This window comes from Tachysurus vachellii, chromosome 15 (genome assembly GCF_030014155.1).
Source record: "Tachysurus vachellii isolate PV-2020 chromosome 15, HZAU_Pvac_v1, whole genome shotgun sequence".
Lineage (NCBI taxonomy): Eukaryota > Metazoa > Chordata > Actinopteri > Siluriformes > Bagridae > Tachysurus > Tachysurus vachellii.
Window position 1 is genome coordinate 8,625,129 of NC_083474.1, and position 19,343 is coordinate 8,644,471.

At 40.2% G+C, this 19,343-nt stretch overlaps 1 protein-coding gene across 1 annotated transcript in view; it reads left to right on the forward strand.

Moving 5' to 3' along the window:
* The window catches only part of grik4 (glutamate receptor, ionotropic, kainate 4), a 385,301-nt gene that overhangs the window by 322,510 nt on the left and 43,448 nt on the right, over nt 1–19,343 (forward strand). The window contains exons 10-11 of the mRNA XM_060887855.1: nt 5,381–5,533; nt 6,973–7,077. Of these exons, the coding sequence (XP_060743838.1) occupies nt 5,381–5,533; nt 6,973–7,077 (258 nt within the window). The remainder of the gene's footprint in view (nt 1–5,380; nt 5,534–6,972; nt 7,078–19,343) is intronic.

Here is a 19,343-nt window from a genome sequence, read left to right on the forward strand (position 1 = left end):
TATCCGTCTACTCCCTGAAATATTGTAACGTTTAGTTCCCTTGTGGTGGGTGATGTAAAAGAACACGTATGGTCTTGTCCATCTGCACTATTACAGTATGTGCAAATGTTGTTGTTGTTGTTGTTCTTTCAGCTTCTCCCTGTTTGGGGTCGCCACAGCAGATCATCCGGTCTGCATATTTCATTTGCCTCACAGATTTATGCCGGATGCCCTATCTGACGCAACCCTCCCTTTTGATCCAGGCTTGGGACCGGCACTGAGAGTTAACCCCTTAGTATAGTGATCCCTGGATCACTATTTTGTGTAAATGACTGCAAATTTCATTTAAAAAAATGATCATGCAAACAGTTGTGTTCCACTGTGCGGAAACACTGCCTCACCTTAACTGGACCAATGCCTTATGGTACAGTATGCACACACTACTGGTGACTACTGCCTTTTGTTGTATGGCTGACCTACTGAGCATTGCAAGCTAAATGGTATGTTTAGCATCATGCCCAGTACTGGTTAGCACCGGAGCTGCAAATAATAGCATCCCAGATTGATGCAGAAAGTCTGCACAGGACATGAATCCCTCATAAACTCTTGCATGTGCAGCAAATCGTGTCGCATACCATTGAACAGTCTGAGAAAGAACCATAAGTTTCTGCAGTTTCTCAATCCCAAATTTGTGTTCAAAATGGAATAATACATTTACTAAACAGAATTAACTGATCAGACTGAAAAATCCCAGCATTATTGATGTCAGAGAATAGAGTGCCTAAAAGTAGACTGCTGCTTCAAAATGTCCAGTTTGTATTTACATTGCAGGTGCTAGCAGCACACACTGAGTTTGTTCCAAGTTTCTGGCACTCGTATTTAAGCCAGCTAGTTTACCTGGGTCTGTATATATCTACCAATTGCACCTGCAGTTATGGGGTATATCTCATATCTCACTAATGGTCAGGACAAACTGTGTGTATACACATTATGAACTTTGGTGTCAGTGCTTTTGTATGTGGGATCATGCTGTGCAGATATAAAAACAGTGCTTCATTAGCCTATACCACCTGTGAGACCATCTGTGTCAGTACTCAAGGTATTAATCTCAACCATTGGTCACAGCTCTGATAGGCTTTTGATGGTGCACAAAGGTGCTTTAATGCAGGTGACAGATTGTAAGTGATCCCTGAGTTAGTTTTATTTAACAGCTTGCAGTGCATTGACCACTGCCGAGCCACGTTCCTGCACTTTATTTTGACTTTGCAATAGCAGGTTATCAAGTGGCCGAGTGGCATCTTAAAAGTAGGGACACTCAGAATTTATTCAAGATCGGTTGTACTGTATGTGACTTGGTTGTTGGCTCCTACCAAGCGCTGCACTTCACTGCACTGTTGCTGCGCTAACAGCTCTTGCAATTGGTCCACGCAGGCTCTCACATCGTCTTTCAGTGGACTTGTAATCCAAGTTTTCTGACCTTTTCTGTTCCTGCTGCTGCAACACAATGAAGGAGCTTATGTTTTTCTCCCTAGACAGCTCTGCAGCTCTCCGTGCTGTGGCAGTGCAGTGCTAGAGGTGATGAATCGCCAGCAGTACGTATAGCCATAGCATGAACGGCGCACTTATCATCGCTATTATGCTGCAGTTAGGACGAGGCTCTGTAAATGCCTGTCGCATGTTCAGGAACTAACGACTTTGGACATTGATCATTTCTATTGTCCAAATTCATCATGGCTTGGCAGAACTAACTACTTTATATCCTGCCCTGGAATACATGTTAGGTGCTTATGGATTTATTTAGATTGTAGGATTAATTTATCAATCAATAGAGCACGTGTCTTGTCCAGCGAACAACAGTAGTTTATTAAACACATACTCTTAGGCGATACATGGCTGGGAAAGAGAATAATCATATGGTAGTAAGGGGCTTTTATACAGTAGGTCAGTCCCTGCAGGATTTTGTCATTTTGCAATCACAGAAATAAAAACTCAGGCAAACTGCAAATTATATAAAAGAGGTTGCAATTTTTTTCTAAATTAGATTTGGACGAGTATCTTGTGTGACGTGACATCATTACAGCATGCATCCAGTCAAAGCCCTCTTCGATTCGTTTTTGTTGAACACGACTACAGCTGTCATTGAAGGAAATTACATATCGTCGCTGTCAGGCGGAATCCTCGTATCTCCAAAACCGTTATTTTTCAGGAAATTAAAAAAACGCCGTACCTTATCTGCAGTGCACAGGGTTTAGTCCGCGTTGCAGTGGATTGTCTTGCGCTAAATTCCTGTCCTCAGACGAGCACCAGAACTAACGGGGTCAAGATTTTTTTTTCTTTGAGCCCAGTGTTTTGAAGACATTTACCTCAGAAGACGTGTTGATTCGTTGCGACTCTTCTTGAGGAGAAATATGCCGTGAAGCTCTCCCGCGGAGTGAGGAAGAGGTGGACAGTTGAAGTGTCCAATGGAGTTATGAGATTTGCGCTCAAGCTATTTTCAAGGCTTTAGATTGGTTAATAACTTGTAAAAATAACAGACCCACGTGGGGACTGACCAATAGCATCGATATGTGAAAAAATATGAAATTGACAAAATTTGGACATACGAGGTTTCCGCCCGACAGCGACGATATGTGTCTTCACTGCAATTTTGTCAGTTGAAGTAGCTTTCTGCAAATAAAAGAACAAAACATTTTTGAAAAAAAAAGCCACTGCAAATTTAAGCATTTCTGGCTGCAAGAATCCTCCTAAAATACTGCAAGGACTGATAGCTTAATCACAGGTCAGGAACACGAGTTGACAACTTTGTTGTTGGTGCTCTGCAAAGGAAATGATGAAACAATATTGTTCCTCTAGTTCCAAAGGAAACTGCCCTGAGGATCCAGCATGAAAAGGGTTAGAACTGTTTGCATGGCTGTTAGCAGACCTCTGGATAACCCTAAAACCGAGGAACTACGCTTTTATAATTTATCACACACAGATGCTACTACAGAACGTCTGTGTTCTTCGTTCCCTCTCCTCTAATTCTGTGCTTAAAATCCTTCAGGTCATGCAAAGATTATACAATGCTAAATAATGTATAAAAATTCTTGTTTCGTGTCCTGATTTCACAGACGCAGGAAGTCGTAACATTCGGGAGTTTTATTATACAGGATTTTCGTTGCACTTTATTTAAGTTTCATAGGATTACATGCCGGGGGCACGGTGGCTTAGTGGTTAGCACGTTCGCCTCACACCTCCAGGGTTGGGGGTTCGATTCCCGCCTCCGCCTTGTGTGTGTGGAGTTTGCCTGTTCTCCCCGTGCCTCGGGGGTTTCCTCCGGGTACTCCGGTTTCCTCCCTCGGTCCAAAGACATGCATGGTAGGTTGATTTGCATCTCTGGAAAATTGTCCGTAGTGTGTGAGTGAATGAGTGCCTGTGTGTGCCCTGCGATGGGTTGGCACTCCGTCCAGGGTATATCCTGCCTTGATGCCCGATGACGCCTGAGATAGGCACAGGCTCCCCGTGACCCGAGATAGTTCGGATAAGCGGTAGAAAATGAGTGAGAGAGTGAGGATTACATGCCACCTGCATAGGAATTTTCTGACAGCTGTCTTTTGCATATTGAAACAGTTATAAAAGATTATTCCAATTTTAATATCAAGCTGATATAATGTCTTGACTTTGTACAGTATGTCTGAGGAATTCAAAATGACAACATAATGATTTAAATTGGTGACTAGAATAAGCATTAAGAAATGTTTCCATACATTTATAATAGTTGTCATAAGCAGGTGTGACTTCCCTAAAATATTGTGTATTTTTATCATTTTACAAAATAGGAATTTTAGAAAATTAGAAAATATTTACTGTTTTTTTTTTTTTTTTTTTGGAACCAGCTGTATTTTTCTCACCGGGTCATCACCTCTTCTGTTTAACGAGTCATTAGAGTGTTGGAGTTTGTTTTAAATGCATGAAAGTGAAGAGAGCATGCTTAACCCAGCGGTGACTCCAGCAGTGTGTTAGATACACTGGTGTAGAAAGTGCAGGCTGTTTAAAATGCAGAGCGGTGTGCCTGTGTTCTAATGTCCTTGCCTTAGTGGATATGCAGGAGTACAGTTAAGTCCTGGATTTCAGCACTTTCTTTTATTAGCGATAGGTGATACAGGTGGGTCGGTACAGAGATTAACCTGTAAAGACCTGTATCTCTCCTTAGCGTGCTGCTTCCTTCCTTAACAGCATGGGCTACACTCACAAAGTCACTCCCTGTTCACCAGAGCACTTACAGTCAGGAGTAGCCATTTTCTTTTGTGTCTCCCAAGCTGTTAAAAAAAATAGCATAGAAAAGTCAAGAGTGCACACAGGGACCGCTGTGGATCTAGTAGCACTTCTAGACTACGAAGCCGACATTGAACTGCTGTCGCGGCGGACAGTTTTACGCTCGTGTCTCCACCGTTGAACATTTGATAGCTTCGGCAGGAAGGAATTTGTGTTACATCTGTAATTTATGATGGTTTATAAGTTGCTCAAAATTTTCAGGTTATGCAATTCCGCTTTATTATATGCATCTGTAGAAAAGGACATATTACTAATCACTCTCTCTGGTGTCACCATCATGAGGACGGGTTCCCTTTTAAGTTCTCCATATCATTTCAGGGAGTTGCCATCATCACCTCTGGCTTGCTTATTAGGGATACATAGAGATTTAATTTGTGAACTTTTCATCATTTTTGTTTTGAATTTTTATATTTCAGGATCGCTGCTGTGAGACAATGTCCATCGTTAAAGGCGCTATACAAATAAAAATAGAATAGAATTTTTTTTATTGTCCTAATCTAGAAACATGGTCACATGGCTCAGTTCATTTAGTCATGTGCTACTTACTCACTTTATTCAAGCTTCAGTGAGGCCATGGTATTAAGAGGGGAGAGAAACTTCTACTATCTGCACTATAGACCCCAGAGAGAGACCCTACTGTACATAGAGTGGTGCCGGCTATGGAGATCCCCACTGTCAAAACTGGATGTTATGCATTTTACATTTTGATTTAAAAAATGAGAAAATAGTAAATGACATTTAAGGAATCCATTTTCACGTCCTCTGAGGTGCAAGTGAGTCCACTGACATTTCGACAAGCCAGTGTTTGATTAGAAGCTGATCAGAAATCGATTAGGATTAGGCCGTGACATCCACCGTGCTTGGACTAAGTTAAATGTTTCAAGAAAAGTCTTGCATTGTTTTAGATAAATGTATTGATGTATTCTTAAAGTGGACATATCAAAAACCTTACAGTATATAGTCCACATTTTTTTGTGTTGTTGTCGTCAGTTTTTTACTTTTGGCTGTTTTCCCAGGCTGACACACGTATATATCTGGGTCAGATTTTAACTACCTGCTCTGTGCCGTGTGTATTTTTGTGTCGCAGCTCTCATCGGCACTGCTGTTTGATGCTGTACACACAGTAGTTGCAGCCGTGCAAGAGCTGAACCGCAGCCAGAATGTAGGGGCAACTCAGCTCTCTTGCAAGTCCTCAAAAATCTGGGAACATGGCACCAGCCTGATGAACTACTTGAGGATGGTAAAGACACACAGCACCACATCACATCCTTTATTCGAGCACACACACACACGGACACACACACCCATGCACACACTTTAATTCATGACAAGCTCTGTGTGTCATGCAGCAGTGATCCGTGCCTCAGTGTAATTCTTTAGAATGTGTAGGTGTGCCCTTTTCATTGTTAAATTGCTAACCATTTTCTAACTGCTAAAGAAGTGGCAAGATTTCCAGCCCACACATTTTCACTGGAACATAAACACTGAGCCATTAACAATGGTATCCATTTAGTAACAATAATACGGAAAATATAATAAACTCCATATTTTCTCATCCCATGTTAATCAGTTGATCCTAATGCTTCAATATCAACAGTCCCAAGTATTCAAGTATTGGAACAGCAGGGCCAGTTCTTTTATTCCCGTATTTATTTTTGAGATTAATTATGAATGTTACACCTTATGTCTAGAATTTCAGTTTTCGTGTGTGTTTTTTTTTCACTAAAGTGTTTTCTGTTTGCTATGTTTGATTTTCCTAGAAAACTACTTGTCTTGATACCCATAAATCTATTTTTAACTTAATTGTTTTATTCAAGTAAGCTTATTTATTTGTGTAAGCTTATTGAGAACTTGAGATAATAATGAAATTACACCTAAACTGGCCAAGAAGAAGGTTCTAGTGCAGTGTTACCATGCAGCTCAGGAGTCCTTACCTGGTGACAAGAGCTCTTATAACACAAACCTAACCGTTTTCAATCCTCTCGACAGAGAATGGTATTGGTATCATAACAGAAGGGATTTTTCTTAGTATTCGGTATAGAAATTTATTATTTTAATGGTATAATATAATATTAATATTTACACATAAGACAGTTTTGTGTGTAAATGCATCTGTATTTATCACATGACATTCTAATAAATATTCTTTGATTCCATTCAAAAATGTATTATGATATACTAGCTGGGTTTGATCAGGAATGATAAGGGAAGTAGGCTTGGGGGATTTTACTAGCCTACACACACACACACACACACACACACACACACACACAAACACACACCTCTCTGCTACTCTCCTTGTCCAACTTGTCCCCTCATTAGCTCTCTCTCTCTCTCTCTCTCTCCCTCTCTCTCTCCCTCTCTCGCTCTCTCTCTCGCTCTCTCTCTTGTCTCTCCCCACTGCACTCTTAATCAAATACAGGTGCATATCTTTACTACTCCTTTCTCCTGGCTTCGCCCTCCATACGCAAAGCGGCACTCAAACACGCCCACAACATCCATATATACATAAACGATGCATGTCTTTCTACTTTCTCTAATACTATAAAGTGTACTCTGTCACCTGAATATTGGCACAATTTCCATCATTTTATTACCCAATCACACCGTTAATGCACGTCTACACAAATAACACCACTTTTATAGTGACTAGATGTTGTGTCTCCCTCTCCTGGATAGGTAGAATTGGAAGGTCTAACAGGCCACATCGAGTTCAACAGCAGGGGCCAGCGTTCTAACTATGCCCTGCGCATCATGCAGAACAGCAGGGATGGCCTAAGGCAGGTAAAGTAGATCTCCCACTTCCCTTCTTCTCAGCTGCAGGTAAACACCATTGTGCTTTTGTTTTTCTCTCTCATAGCAGGAATTCAGCATGCTTCATCACTCCCAGATGCTGCATTGAGCAGCCATACGGCGCTGCCAGCAGCCTTATTGACCTGTTTCAATTGTGTTTACTGACTAAAACATCTCTTTTATTCCCCACTATCAGCGTGTGTCTAACAGGTTGGCTGGTTATGAGGATTGTCTGACCTGTAGAGACATTGGAGGTGAACACACCCATATCATTCTCACTAATTATCTTGACAGTCTGGAATTAGCTCTCCTAGGGCAGTTAATTTTTTTTTATTTTTTTTGTCGGCTTCGACGATAATGGTGCCATCCTGTTGACCCTGAGACAGCGATGGAAAGCAAATCAGAGCGCATTCCAGGTTTGCTATGACAGGGTCAGAGTAAAGAGCTGAACGAGGTCAGTAAATTTTAGCTTTCGTAAAGGAAAAGAAATTGGGTTTAGGAGTGACAGAATCAAAATGGTTGCCACTTAGTGAGAGTCTGCGTTCATTATTCTAACAGAAATTGATACGAGGCGTCAGAACGAGTGCTTCACTTGAAGTGAATGCTTTGCTTGCTGCTGTCTCTGTCACTAAGTTGTGTACTGCACAGCTTCTTACAGCTTCGCCCCAGGCTGCGTCTGACTTTGCCATTTAAGACAAACATTGTTGACGGGAATGTCTGTTATGCTTGGCGACTTGTCTTGTTTTCTAGTTGACAAGCAAACATGGGCTACAGCTTTCACAGAGGCTTCTGTTTGAGTGACAGTTCAGGCCTCGAACCCTGAGTGACCCGTCCTCCATCCACAGATCCACAGATATGTGCAAACCTTCTGGCATTTAAACCTGTTTCACTTTTAACACTTCAACCTTTATTCTTACACACACACGTACTGTATAAACATGTGGCATCTCTGCGAAGATCTTTTTTTGGGCAGCTTGATTGATAGCTAGCAAAAGGAAAAAGGGTATTTTCTCAATATTTTAGACAAGCAGACAAATCCGACTGGCAACTAATATCAGACACAGTTCCTTTTATTAGACTAATATAAATTGTTGCACAGTTTATATGTGAAGGCTTGATTTTTGATAATGTCTGTGTCCCTTAGGGGCCACGCAGTCTTGCAGGATTATGGAGTCGTTCTGAAAGTCACTCCATTTCATGTCTCGGAGCACATTTGGTTATAACTGTATTGTTTCTGGGGTCTCACTTCTTTATGGAGCATTTGAACACATTTACAGTTCCTGATAGATAATGTTCTTGTTTAATGAATGACATTTTGGAAAGGGCAATGTCACCTTAAACAATTATCTTCATTGCAGACAGACTCTGGGGGTGAGGGAACAAATAAAGTGAAGCATATAAGCTAATGTTGCATGATTGCAGTCACAGGCATTATGAACAGTCTGCAATTAGCGATAATGACCGCTCAGTGCCAGATGTACTAAGCTGTTTGCGCCAGTTTTCAGACTTAATTAAGCTACATTATGTCTGACAGACCCTGCATTCTATATACAAACCGCTATACAAGATTAAATGCAGTTTACAAGCTGTGCATGTGGAAGGAAAAGTAAAGTGCACTCGTGTCCCTCTTGTGCATGCATTTGTGAGTGAGATGACAGCACGAAAAAGATGCAGAAATTGGATACTTTTGCACAATCAGTATATATTTTCATTCATTCGTTCATTCATTCATTCATTCATTCATTCATTCATTCATTCATTCATTCATTCGTTCATTTATTCAGCTTTATTAAACATTTTTTCCTGGTCAGGGTTTGGAGTCTATCTTGGGAGTAGCAGTGTTGTGATGTAATGGAGTACAAATACTTCGTTACTGTACTTAAGTAGAAATTTCACGTATCTGTACTTTACTTCGCTATTTAAATTTATGCCAACTTTCACTTTTACTCCACTACATTTCCTAGATAAAATGTACACTTTTACTCCGTTATATTTCCACTAAGCATCTTCGTTACTTGTTACTACAAAATAAAACCAGAAGAAATATGTGCGACTGCAATAAGGGAGGTTTGGCAAATCACTGCTCCTAGATTGCATTACGCTCCGCACGCTCTACGGAGAAGCACAGGGACGCGCAGCGTGCACGCGCAGTCAGAGCTGGAGGCGTTTATCTATCACATCATGCATAAAATTTTGGTGTCCACTTTTGCCATTAAATAATACCATAACTTTTGGCTTACTATGTAGTCATATAATATATAATATAAAACTCTTCTTGTTTTAAATTCTCACTGAGGGCTAAAACCCCCTAAAGATGAAATACTAGAACCGCCCCTGCTCTTATGCCTACTGAAAATCATTGAAATTTTACTTTTTACTTTTACTTCAAATACTTAAGTACATTAAATATCAGAAAATGACTTTTGATACTTAAGTACAGTAAATATCAGATACTTTAAGACTTTTGCTTGAGTAATATTCTAAAAGGTAACTTTCACTTCTACCAAAGTCTTTCTCTAGTACGATACTTGTACTTTTACTCAAGTATTGCTTTCTAGTACTTTATACAACACTGGGGAGCATTATACAAATTCACAGCTATGAGCAATTAAGACTAGCCTTTTAAACAATCTAACTACTACCTCTAATCAACAAGTTTTTGGTAGGTGGAAGGCAACCAGGGAACCTACAGTAGAGTAGAAGAATCCCACAAAGACCCAGGAAGAACAAGAGGACTTCCATTCAGACAGAAACAGTAGTTGTGACTTTAAGGATCTACTTACACTATACATTATGCAGTATGTACTCTACTACACAATGTATGTGTTTTAGAAGGGTAGTAGTACCTACAATGGAACACTAAGGGTTTTTTATTCACCGGAAACATAAGTCGTTTTTAGTCGATGTCTAATTTAGAAGACTGATGCAGACTGTGCACGAAGTGTCCAACATTCCACATTTTGTTTTTTTTCCTGTTGAGTAAGTGCATCATCCGGGTTTTTGAAGTGCACTCAAAATCTTGTTGCAATTTTCTCACACTGTATATAGTATAAAATGGTATATTGTATAAGTATGCGATTTGGTACACACCTCTAGTTGTAACACTACCCACTGCATTACCATTCCACCCATTTAAATTCTCATTAAAAAGATTTTGTGTCAAAATGTATTAGTAACAAGACACTTTTAGGAAATTTATGAATAATTATTTAGCTAAAAATAACATGTAGCTAAGGGGACACGGTGGCTTAGTGGTTAGCACGTTCGCCTCACACCTCCAGGGTCGGGGTTCGATTCCCGCCTCCACCTTGTGTGTGTGGAATTTGCATGTTCTCCCCATGCCTCGGGGGTATCCTCCGGGTACTCTGGTTTCCTCCCCTGGTCCAAAGACATGCATGGTAGGTTGATTGGCATCTCTGGAAAATTGTCTGTAGTGTGTGAATGAGTGTGTGTGTGTGTGTGTGTGCCCTGTGATGGGTTGGCACTCCGTCCAGTGTGTATCCTGCCTTGATGCCCAATGACGATAGGTACAGATAGGCACAGGCTCCCCGTGACCCGAGCTAGTTCGGATAAGCGGTAGAAGATGAATGAATGAATGAATGAATGAACATTTAGCTAAACACAAACGTGTACTTCTGCACCGGAAGCTTTTTTGTCCTTTTTGAAACTGGTCATTTCACATAGATCACACATTAAACTCCTCGAAACACTGAACAGCAACATTTTCATTACAACAAAAATCCTCGTCAACCACAAGGAAATGTAATACAGTTTAATGATAGTATCCTTTTATACAAAGTTCTACATAGAACATTTGGTGGTCCTAAAATTAAAGCAAAATGACTTCGGCACCATATTAATGCTCTACACACTGTTTATTTGTTTTAGCACATTTTCTAATTTAGACATCGCACACATTCATCAACACATTGTCTTTGTTACTGAGTGTTCTTTTTAGTCCCAAGCTTTTATGACAGTTGACCATTTCCACCACTTTACAGAGGCTTTTAAATAGCCATTGGTGCTTTATGCACAGTGCATTTAGCATTGAGTCCAGGCACAGTTTGCATAAAAAGCCACAGCCTTAATAAACTTTCAAAGGCATTACGTTTCTTTGAATGTGGTAATGGATGTACACACAATAATCCATAATGACAAAATGAAAATGTCGTTTTTTTTGTTTTTATCTCTGTTTTTCTTTCTTATTAAAATCTCTTACTTAAAGCTAAGTCTTTAGACCCTTGATTAAAAAACACCAGATTGTGCTCAGGTGCATCCCACAATTCACAGCACACTTCAGACCAAAAACCAAGCCTAACAAACTCTTCTTAGTCCTCAGTAGTCAAATTGGGTTAAAACAGATCTGAGAAAAAGTAGAAAACCATTTCTAATGAATGCTCCTACAAGCACACTGGACTTTATTGTTGTAAAATGGAAGAAGTTATGAACCCTCAGAACGTTACTTAAAGCTGGCCCGGTTGACTAAACTCAGTAACCGGACTAGAAGGTACATGGTCAGAGAGGTGTGTGACCAAGAACACACTGGTCACACTAACAAAGTTAGACCTCTGCATATATCTAAGAACTTGCCAGTAGGAGAATTTAGAAATACTCCATCATCGTAGTCCCTTGATCAATGGTGTAAGTTTGATTTTGACATTGGTGGGGACATAATTTATTTGACATTGGTGGGGACATAATTTATTTGACATTGGTGGGGACATAATTTATTTGACATTGGTGGGGACATCATTTATTTGACATTGGTGGGGACATCATTTATTTGACTTTGGTGGGGACATCATTTATTTGACTTTGGTGGGGACATCATTTATTTGACATTGGTAGGGACAACATTCCCCGTATTTTGTGCATAAAACTGTTGTTATAAGAATACTTTCTTACTCACATACCGGTAGCTGCATAATCACGTTGCATATTGTTTCATGTCAAAGGAATATAGCTGCAGCCTCCTACTGTACCTCAACACATTAGCGAGAAAGACAAAGCCAATCAAACAGCGACATGGGTTAGAGAGCAGGACTCAAAAAAGGCAAAGGCCAATCCTTTTAGAGAGGTGAGTTACAGAGGCGGGATTCATTGCAGGGGTAGATCTGTTAACCGTTTGTGTTCCACAAGTTGCGCTATTTTTTACAGAACGCCGTTGTAAAATATTTTTCATCTTATTTATTTATCCTGTATAAATGTTAAATGAAATAAGTAAAAAAGCACAAGACACAGACGGACATCAGTGGTTATGTATAAATATATATACAGTATATATATAGGCTTGGTCGAATTATCGCTAGGGACAATTGAGTGTTCCCTGGATATTGGTAGGGACATGTCCCTACCGTCCCTACCCAAATCGACGCCCTTGCCCTTGATAATCCTAAGTAAAAGGCATAAAGAGCATTAAGAATAGAAGAAAAAGGATTCTCACGAAAAATGAAACTCTTTGGCCTGAACTCAAATGACTATATAATCGTAAAATCGGGTACTGCCCATGTGTGTGTATCTGTGTGCGTGTGTTTGGGCGTTTGAATTTGTGTGTGCACGTGTGTGTATGTACTCCAGATCCACTGAGACCAGTTTACTGCAGATGAGTTAATGAATTGTTTGAAAGAAGAAGTTTCTTATTTACATGATTGTTTACGTGATCATTTTGTCTAAAACTCACAGCCACTGGAGACACGGATATGTGGCTGCCTTGACAACAGAACCGCCACCCACCTGCATGTCCACACACACACACACACACACACACACATGACTTCACACATCCACTCACAAAGCCCACTCCACCTCTGTTTATCAAAGATCTGGGCAAATGATGTAACATCCAGAGGCTTCCAGCGATGAAGTTTGCATATGTCATTATCCAGAGTGACAGATTATTAAAAAATATTATTCATTTAACTCCTAGGTGTGAGCAAATATGATTGAGTGGTGTTAATTAATTATGTTCTTTACTTTTCTCCAGCGTGGGTGTAGTACACTCATATCTAATTCTGTCGTCATGCTTATTTATGAATGTTATTTGTGAAATACCTGAAAACCTAGGATCTATTTCCCAAGATCTAATTAGCAACAAACCTGCATGCATCACAAAATGGATTTTATGAAGAAAAGCATTACTTCAGAGTGCAAGAGGTTCTTCTTTAGTTACTGGTTAGAGGTCAGTCTCAATGTTTTTTCCAAATCCTGACCAAAGGAGATTAATTCACAGCCTGTTTCATGCTAACTGCTTCATCTCCTTATAGCATTTTAGCATTATAGCATTATTTCTTCTCCAGTGTTCTGATTGAAATCTTGAACTAAGAACTGTTAACATTGTGTCAATCCCACAAATGTCGGGATTGGTAAATATCTCATATGGAAATATGTTCCTTGTATAATGAGTCGATTTAAAGTCAGACTTTTAACCACAGGGAGCCGTTTAGCTGTAAAAACCTCCCACAGACCCTCTCAGTAATGATTTATTTAATGAACTATTCAGTTATTAGGTTTTATATTCAAATATCTTTTCTATTTACTGTGGTATTTTATTTATGAAGTTAAGAACTGGTCCAAGGTTGTTTTTTTTTTTTTTTTTTTCAGTTTGGGTTAAAATAATTTATACCACAGTGTTGTTGAATTCTTGGATCTAATGGGTCAGAATGGAAGTGGTATGGATCTGACAATATTTAATGGTTAATAGGTTAACTGTGGGGGGCACGGTGGCTTAGTGGTTAGCACATTTGCCTCACACCTCCAGGGTTGGGGGTTCGATTCCCGCCTCCACCTTGTGTGTGTGGAGTTTGCATGTTTCCTCCGGGTACTCCGGTTTCCTTCCCCGGTCCAAAGACATGCATGGTAGGTTGATTGGCATCTCTGAAAAATTGTCTGTAGTGTGTGATTGTGTGAGTGAATGAGAGTGTGTGTGTGCCCTGTGATGGGTTGGCACTCCGTCCAGGGTGTATCCTGCCTTGATGCCCGATGACGCCCGATTTAGGCTCCCTGTGACCCGAGGTAGTTCGGATAAGTGGTAGAAAATGAGTGAGTGAGAGTGAGGTTAATTGTCACAACAAAGAGGCCAACATAGATGTAAGCAGAGGTTAGTGACTTCTAATAACAGTGCAAGCAGCAAAATTTTAGGGCAGGCTCAAGGTAGGAAACATAAAAAAAAATGTTACGTGATCAGCAAACAGGGTGTCGGGGACAAAGACAGAGCAGAAAAACAGCAAGCAAAGCAGATACTCAGTAGAATAAAAGGCTTGGTAACAAACACAGAGGCAACAGAAGCATATGCTTTGCAAAGTGGTTGTGACTGTGAGTCTTTTAAATATGTGCTGTGTGTGTGGAGGACTGAAGACAGGTGAGTGTAAGCATGTATCTGGTGAGTGTGGGCATGGATGTGATTGTGCATTGTGGGTCATGGTTTTAGGCTGTGACGCAGGTTGGAAAATGGAGTTTGAGGTGTGGGTAGACCTGACGTTAATATTAACGCAATCATTTAAACATGTTTCTGTAGCATCTCATCATACAGTATAGTCTTTAAAGGAACAAAAATACATGTTGGTGTTTAACAAAGGAAAATGCATAATCAGTGACGTGGTGATGTTTCAGGTGTCAGTGAGATTTCTGGTCATGAGGACGTGATTGGGTCGTGCTTTCTGGTTAACATTCAGTGTAACTATAAATGGTTAGAAAGTATTTGTTGTTCAATATTTAAGAATTGTTGTCGTTGGTAAATTACTGTGGTATCAACAGAATAGCACTTTTTAGCACTGTGCTATCCTACCCCAGGGGACTGTGCTATCCTACCCCAGTTGATGCCATACAAATGCATGGCATACAGTATACAAACATGTTCAGACACTATGGACATCTTAGAGATGTCCTACAGGTCATGGAGGAAACCAGAGTATCCCAAGGATACCCATAAAGCATAGTGGAAAATGACTAAACTACACACACACACACACACACACACACACACACACACACACAAGGTGGAGTCAGGAATCAAATCCCCAATCTCAGAAGTGAAAGGCAAACTAAACCATTATGCCCCCCTGTTATTCCATACTTAATTCAAATGATTCAGTTAACTCAATAAGAAATATAATCTTCTTCTTCTACTTTCGGCTTTTCCCATTAGGGGTCACCACAGCGGATCATCTGTTTCCACCTAACTCTATCCTCATCATCCTCTACTCTCGCACCAATTACCTTCATGTCCTCATTTAACACATCCATATACAGTATATTTTCTTTGGCCTTCCTCTTCACCGCTTACCCGCAGCTCCATCTCCAACATCCTTCTACCAATAGAACCATCTCCCTCATCTGCACATGCCCAAACCATCTCAATCTACAATAAGAAATATAACAACGTTATTAATCGGTGGTTGAGATTTCCAACACTATAACACAGATTTTAAAAAAATCCCAGACTCCTGGAGGTCCCTGGACATCACTTTGAAATCTATTCAGTGTTACTATCACTCTGCAGATCTAAAGGAAAGAATAATATAAAAAGATCCACTAAAAGTCAACATTCTGTCCCCCGACACAGACGTGTGTTTACTCGGCAGTGCTGGAGAGAGTTGTTCATAAATTGCATTTATTATTATTTCATACAGGACTCAAAAGGGAGAGAGACGTCAGTCCCACTTTGCCACCCGCAGGGTCTCTGTTCCACTCTGCTGTAGTCCGTGCTGACCTGAAAAAAACCCCCAGACAAAAGCTCCTGACTAAAATGTCAGCCATATTTCCCATACAGCCCTGTAGCTCAAACAGTGAATTTGATTATATCTCCCTGCTCTTTATTAGGTAAATATTAGTGTTTCCCTGTGCTTTCCATTTGGATTCAGTTTTATTTACCTATTCTGTTTACTGGGGTGCTTTGTTGTTGTTTTTTTTTCCACTGATGACATTATGAGGTTACAGGATTATGGATTTTTTTTCTCTCCCTTTTTTATGACAGAAAGATGTGTGATAAATTATGAAGGACAGCGCATGTACTGTAGCTGGAGCGCAAAGGCAGGAGTAGTGGAGGCAGCAGCATCCCCATGGGTTACAGGAGGAGACCAAGAACAGAGAGAGAGGCAGAAATGAAAGGGAGAGGACTTGCACACTGGAAAGGTTAGGCTAAAAAAAAAAGTGTCTTAAAAAGAGACGACTTCCTCAGACACTTCCTGTGAAGATTCTAACAGGTTTTTTTTACACCTAATTGGTCAGTGGCAGCTCTTACTTAACACAGTACACGGATTGCAGCTCTGAGTCCTAGAATTAAAAAAAAAAAGAGCAGGGGAGAGAAAGAACCTGAGTCTTAGAGGATTTAAGTTACATAAGTTCATTTGCAAGATTTAAATAAGGATATTAAAACTAGATTGTGCTTTAGATATGTGTATTTACTCACTAACTGAAGGGGGTGTGTGATTTTCTTTGCGTTTGGCAAATCAGTAATTAGTGACAACACTGACGCTTATTTATTATTCTCTCCTCTTTGTTTGCTTTTATGAATATTAGGTTTAGATTTTATGAGTATATATTTAATGGTAGCTGTTGATACCTATAACGATACCAAAATGAGAAACCTGGACACCTGAGAATCACAATTACACACACATAGTGCAAGTCACCAGGTGCTGGACCATGAAGTCACCAGTATGTGTTCGTACTACTGGTTGTCATAGTAAGGTTTATCAGTTGGCGGTACAGCTAGTATTCTAAGTTTTCTCGTCATAATATGCAACATTCTGGAGGGAGATTTGGCGTTTTATATGCATCATATGATACCAGGCGAAGGAGAAGCAGTGTGTGGAGAAGGAGAAGCAGTGTGTGCAACGGGTCAGGTGCGCTCTGCTGTCTTCACTCCCATTGCTAGTCGCTGTACCAAGTAGCTCCATATTTACATAAAGTTCAATTATACTCAACTTTGTTGTGTCAATAAACGGTTTCTTGTCTTGACAGTGGACACGCCCACATCTAGTAACCAGAAGTCACCAGCTTGTGCAACAAAAGAATTATTATTATTATTATTATTATTATTATTATTATTATTATTATTATTATTAATAATAATAATAATAATAATAATAATAATAATAATAATAACTAACCCTATTACTAACCCTAATCCTTACCCTTCTACACGTTTCCATTGATCATGGCATAAATATTAAAAATTGCTAGTCCCCTGCAAACCCTCCCCCCCCCCCCAGACCCCCTAGACACTCTGTGTAAATGAGCAGAGTTTTAGACTGACGTTTGATACCAGTATCGATTCCAATCCATATTTATAGCATGCGGTCTGAGCATGAGGAACAGATCAAATACACAATGCATGAGATATATTATGCAACCTTCCAGTCTTAACAGATTTCAAGGATGACTTATCTCTCCTCCTTACTTTGATGCGGTGTGTGTGTATGTGTCTGTGCATTTTTGTCTCCTGCTGCTCTACTTTCAGGATCTTCAACTTGGCTACAAAGCTAAAACAGCTCTGCAGTCTGATTGGCATGTTGAATACATTTGCTGGCAACGTGGCCCTGGTTTTCAAGAGCGGAGGGAGGGAGAAATAGATAGACGGTGGACGACCCTTACACCGCTTTAATCCCTTTTGTCTTGTCTGTCTCTCAAGAACTCTTCTTGAACCAAAAGCCATCCATTCCCAGCCTCTGCCAGAGAACAACCCCTGAGAGGAATAGAACGATAGAGATGAGTCAGTGAGTAATTGTGATATAGAACGATAGTGTCAAATCTGCCCCTAGTTAATCTTCCATCCTCAAATTATCGGACATACGAAAGGGCCAGCAGCAAAACTTTGGTAAACTCGTGTCAACTGTCTTGTTATGTGAAAAATATTATGGGGAAGAAAAGTTTTAAATAATGATAATAAGAAATGAAAAGCTGAACGTCTCTGGTAGAGAGGAAGTGTTTGTGGTTGTGTGCTTCTCCGAGCTGAAAGTTTGTTTGTGGCAAAAGGTCACTTCTTGAAAGGAAGTAAACTGTACTGACCTTTCTGTCTGGCCTTTCTCTGAATCATGCATTTATAATCTACGTGCGAGGATACAAACCTTTTTGTAGCACCAAAGCAGGCTGAACAAGTCACAAGTACCACATACATCTTCAATCTACCTGCAGCTAATGGCAGAGGGAATGACATTCCGATGGCAATCATCAGAGACGACTTGGGGAGGAAAAAAAAACAGCAAAACATTTCCAAACGACTGGATGTGGATTTTGAGGAAAACAATTCGGCAGGTGTAACTTTAAGGGCTTGTGATCGATCTTTGTGCTGCTCTTTATGTGGCTATTTGATAAAAGAAGACAAAATACAAAAATCGGCTTGTTCAAATCCTCCTTTTTAAAATATGCTGTAAAAAATGAGCAAAGGTGATAATGAGCAACTGAATTAGACATGATGTGGTTTTATAAGGATTCACTTAACGACAGTCGCTATAGACTTCAAGGGTTGTCAACTTTTCTGAAATGCTGAAAATTTTTCATTAGGAAACGTTGTGGATCATAAGCTTCTATGTAGTGCTACAGTATGAATGGTTACCTAGAGGCACAACGAAAAAGCTCTTAAGACTTTAACTTTGCATTGTCGATGCTTATGCTGCTATCACTTGGAAACCTTTCGCTGCTGCTGAGGATGATTTCACTTGGACAGCCTAAAGATACGTAAGATTACTGTGGCTGGTGCCACTTACTAACCATGAAGATGGCTTTGGGTTGCTATTGATACGAACTCAATCAGTTACCATTTTGTAACTTGTACGACACTTAGACTTGGTCTTTTGTTTCATATTTATAATCTCTTTAGCGATGAGGATCGGCTCCCTATCGAGTCTGGTTCCCCTCAAGGCTTCTCAAAGGAGTTTCTTTCTTTATTTACTTATTTATTTATTTATTGCTCTGGCTTTCTCATTCGCGATAAACTGATACATTTCTAAATTTTAGAAAGTACGGTGACCCTAAGTACGGTGACCCATACGCAGAATTTGTTCTCTGCATTTAACCCATCCAAAGTGCACACACAGCAGTGAACACACACACACTGTGAACACGCACCCGGAGCAGTGGGCAGCCATTTATGCTGCGGCGCCCGGGGAGCAGTTGGGGGGGTTCGGTGCCTTGCTCAAGCGCACCTCAGTCGTGGCCGCTCGAACCCACAACCTTAGGGTTAAGAGTCAGACTCTCTAACCATTAGGCCACAACTTCCCCTACTGTATACTAGTAGGATTCAGTTTAGTTCTCTGGTA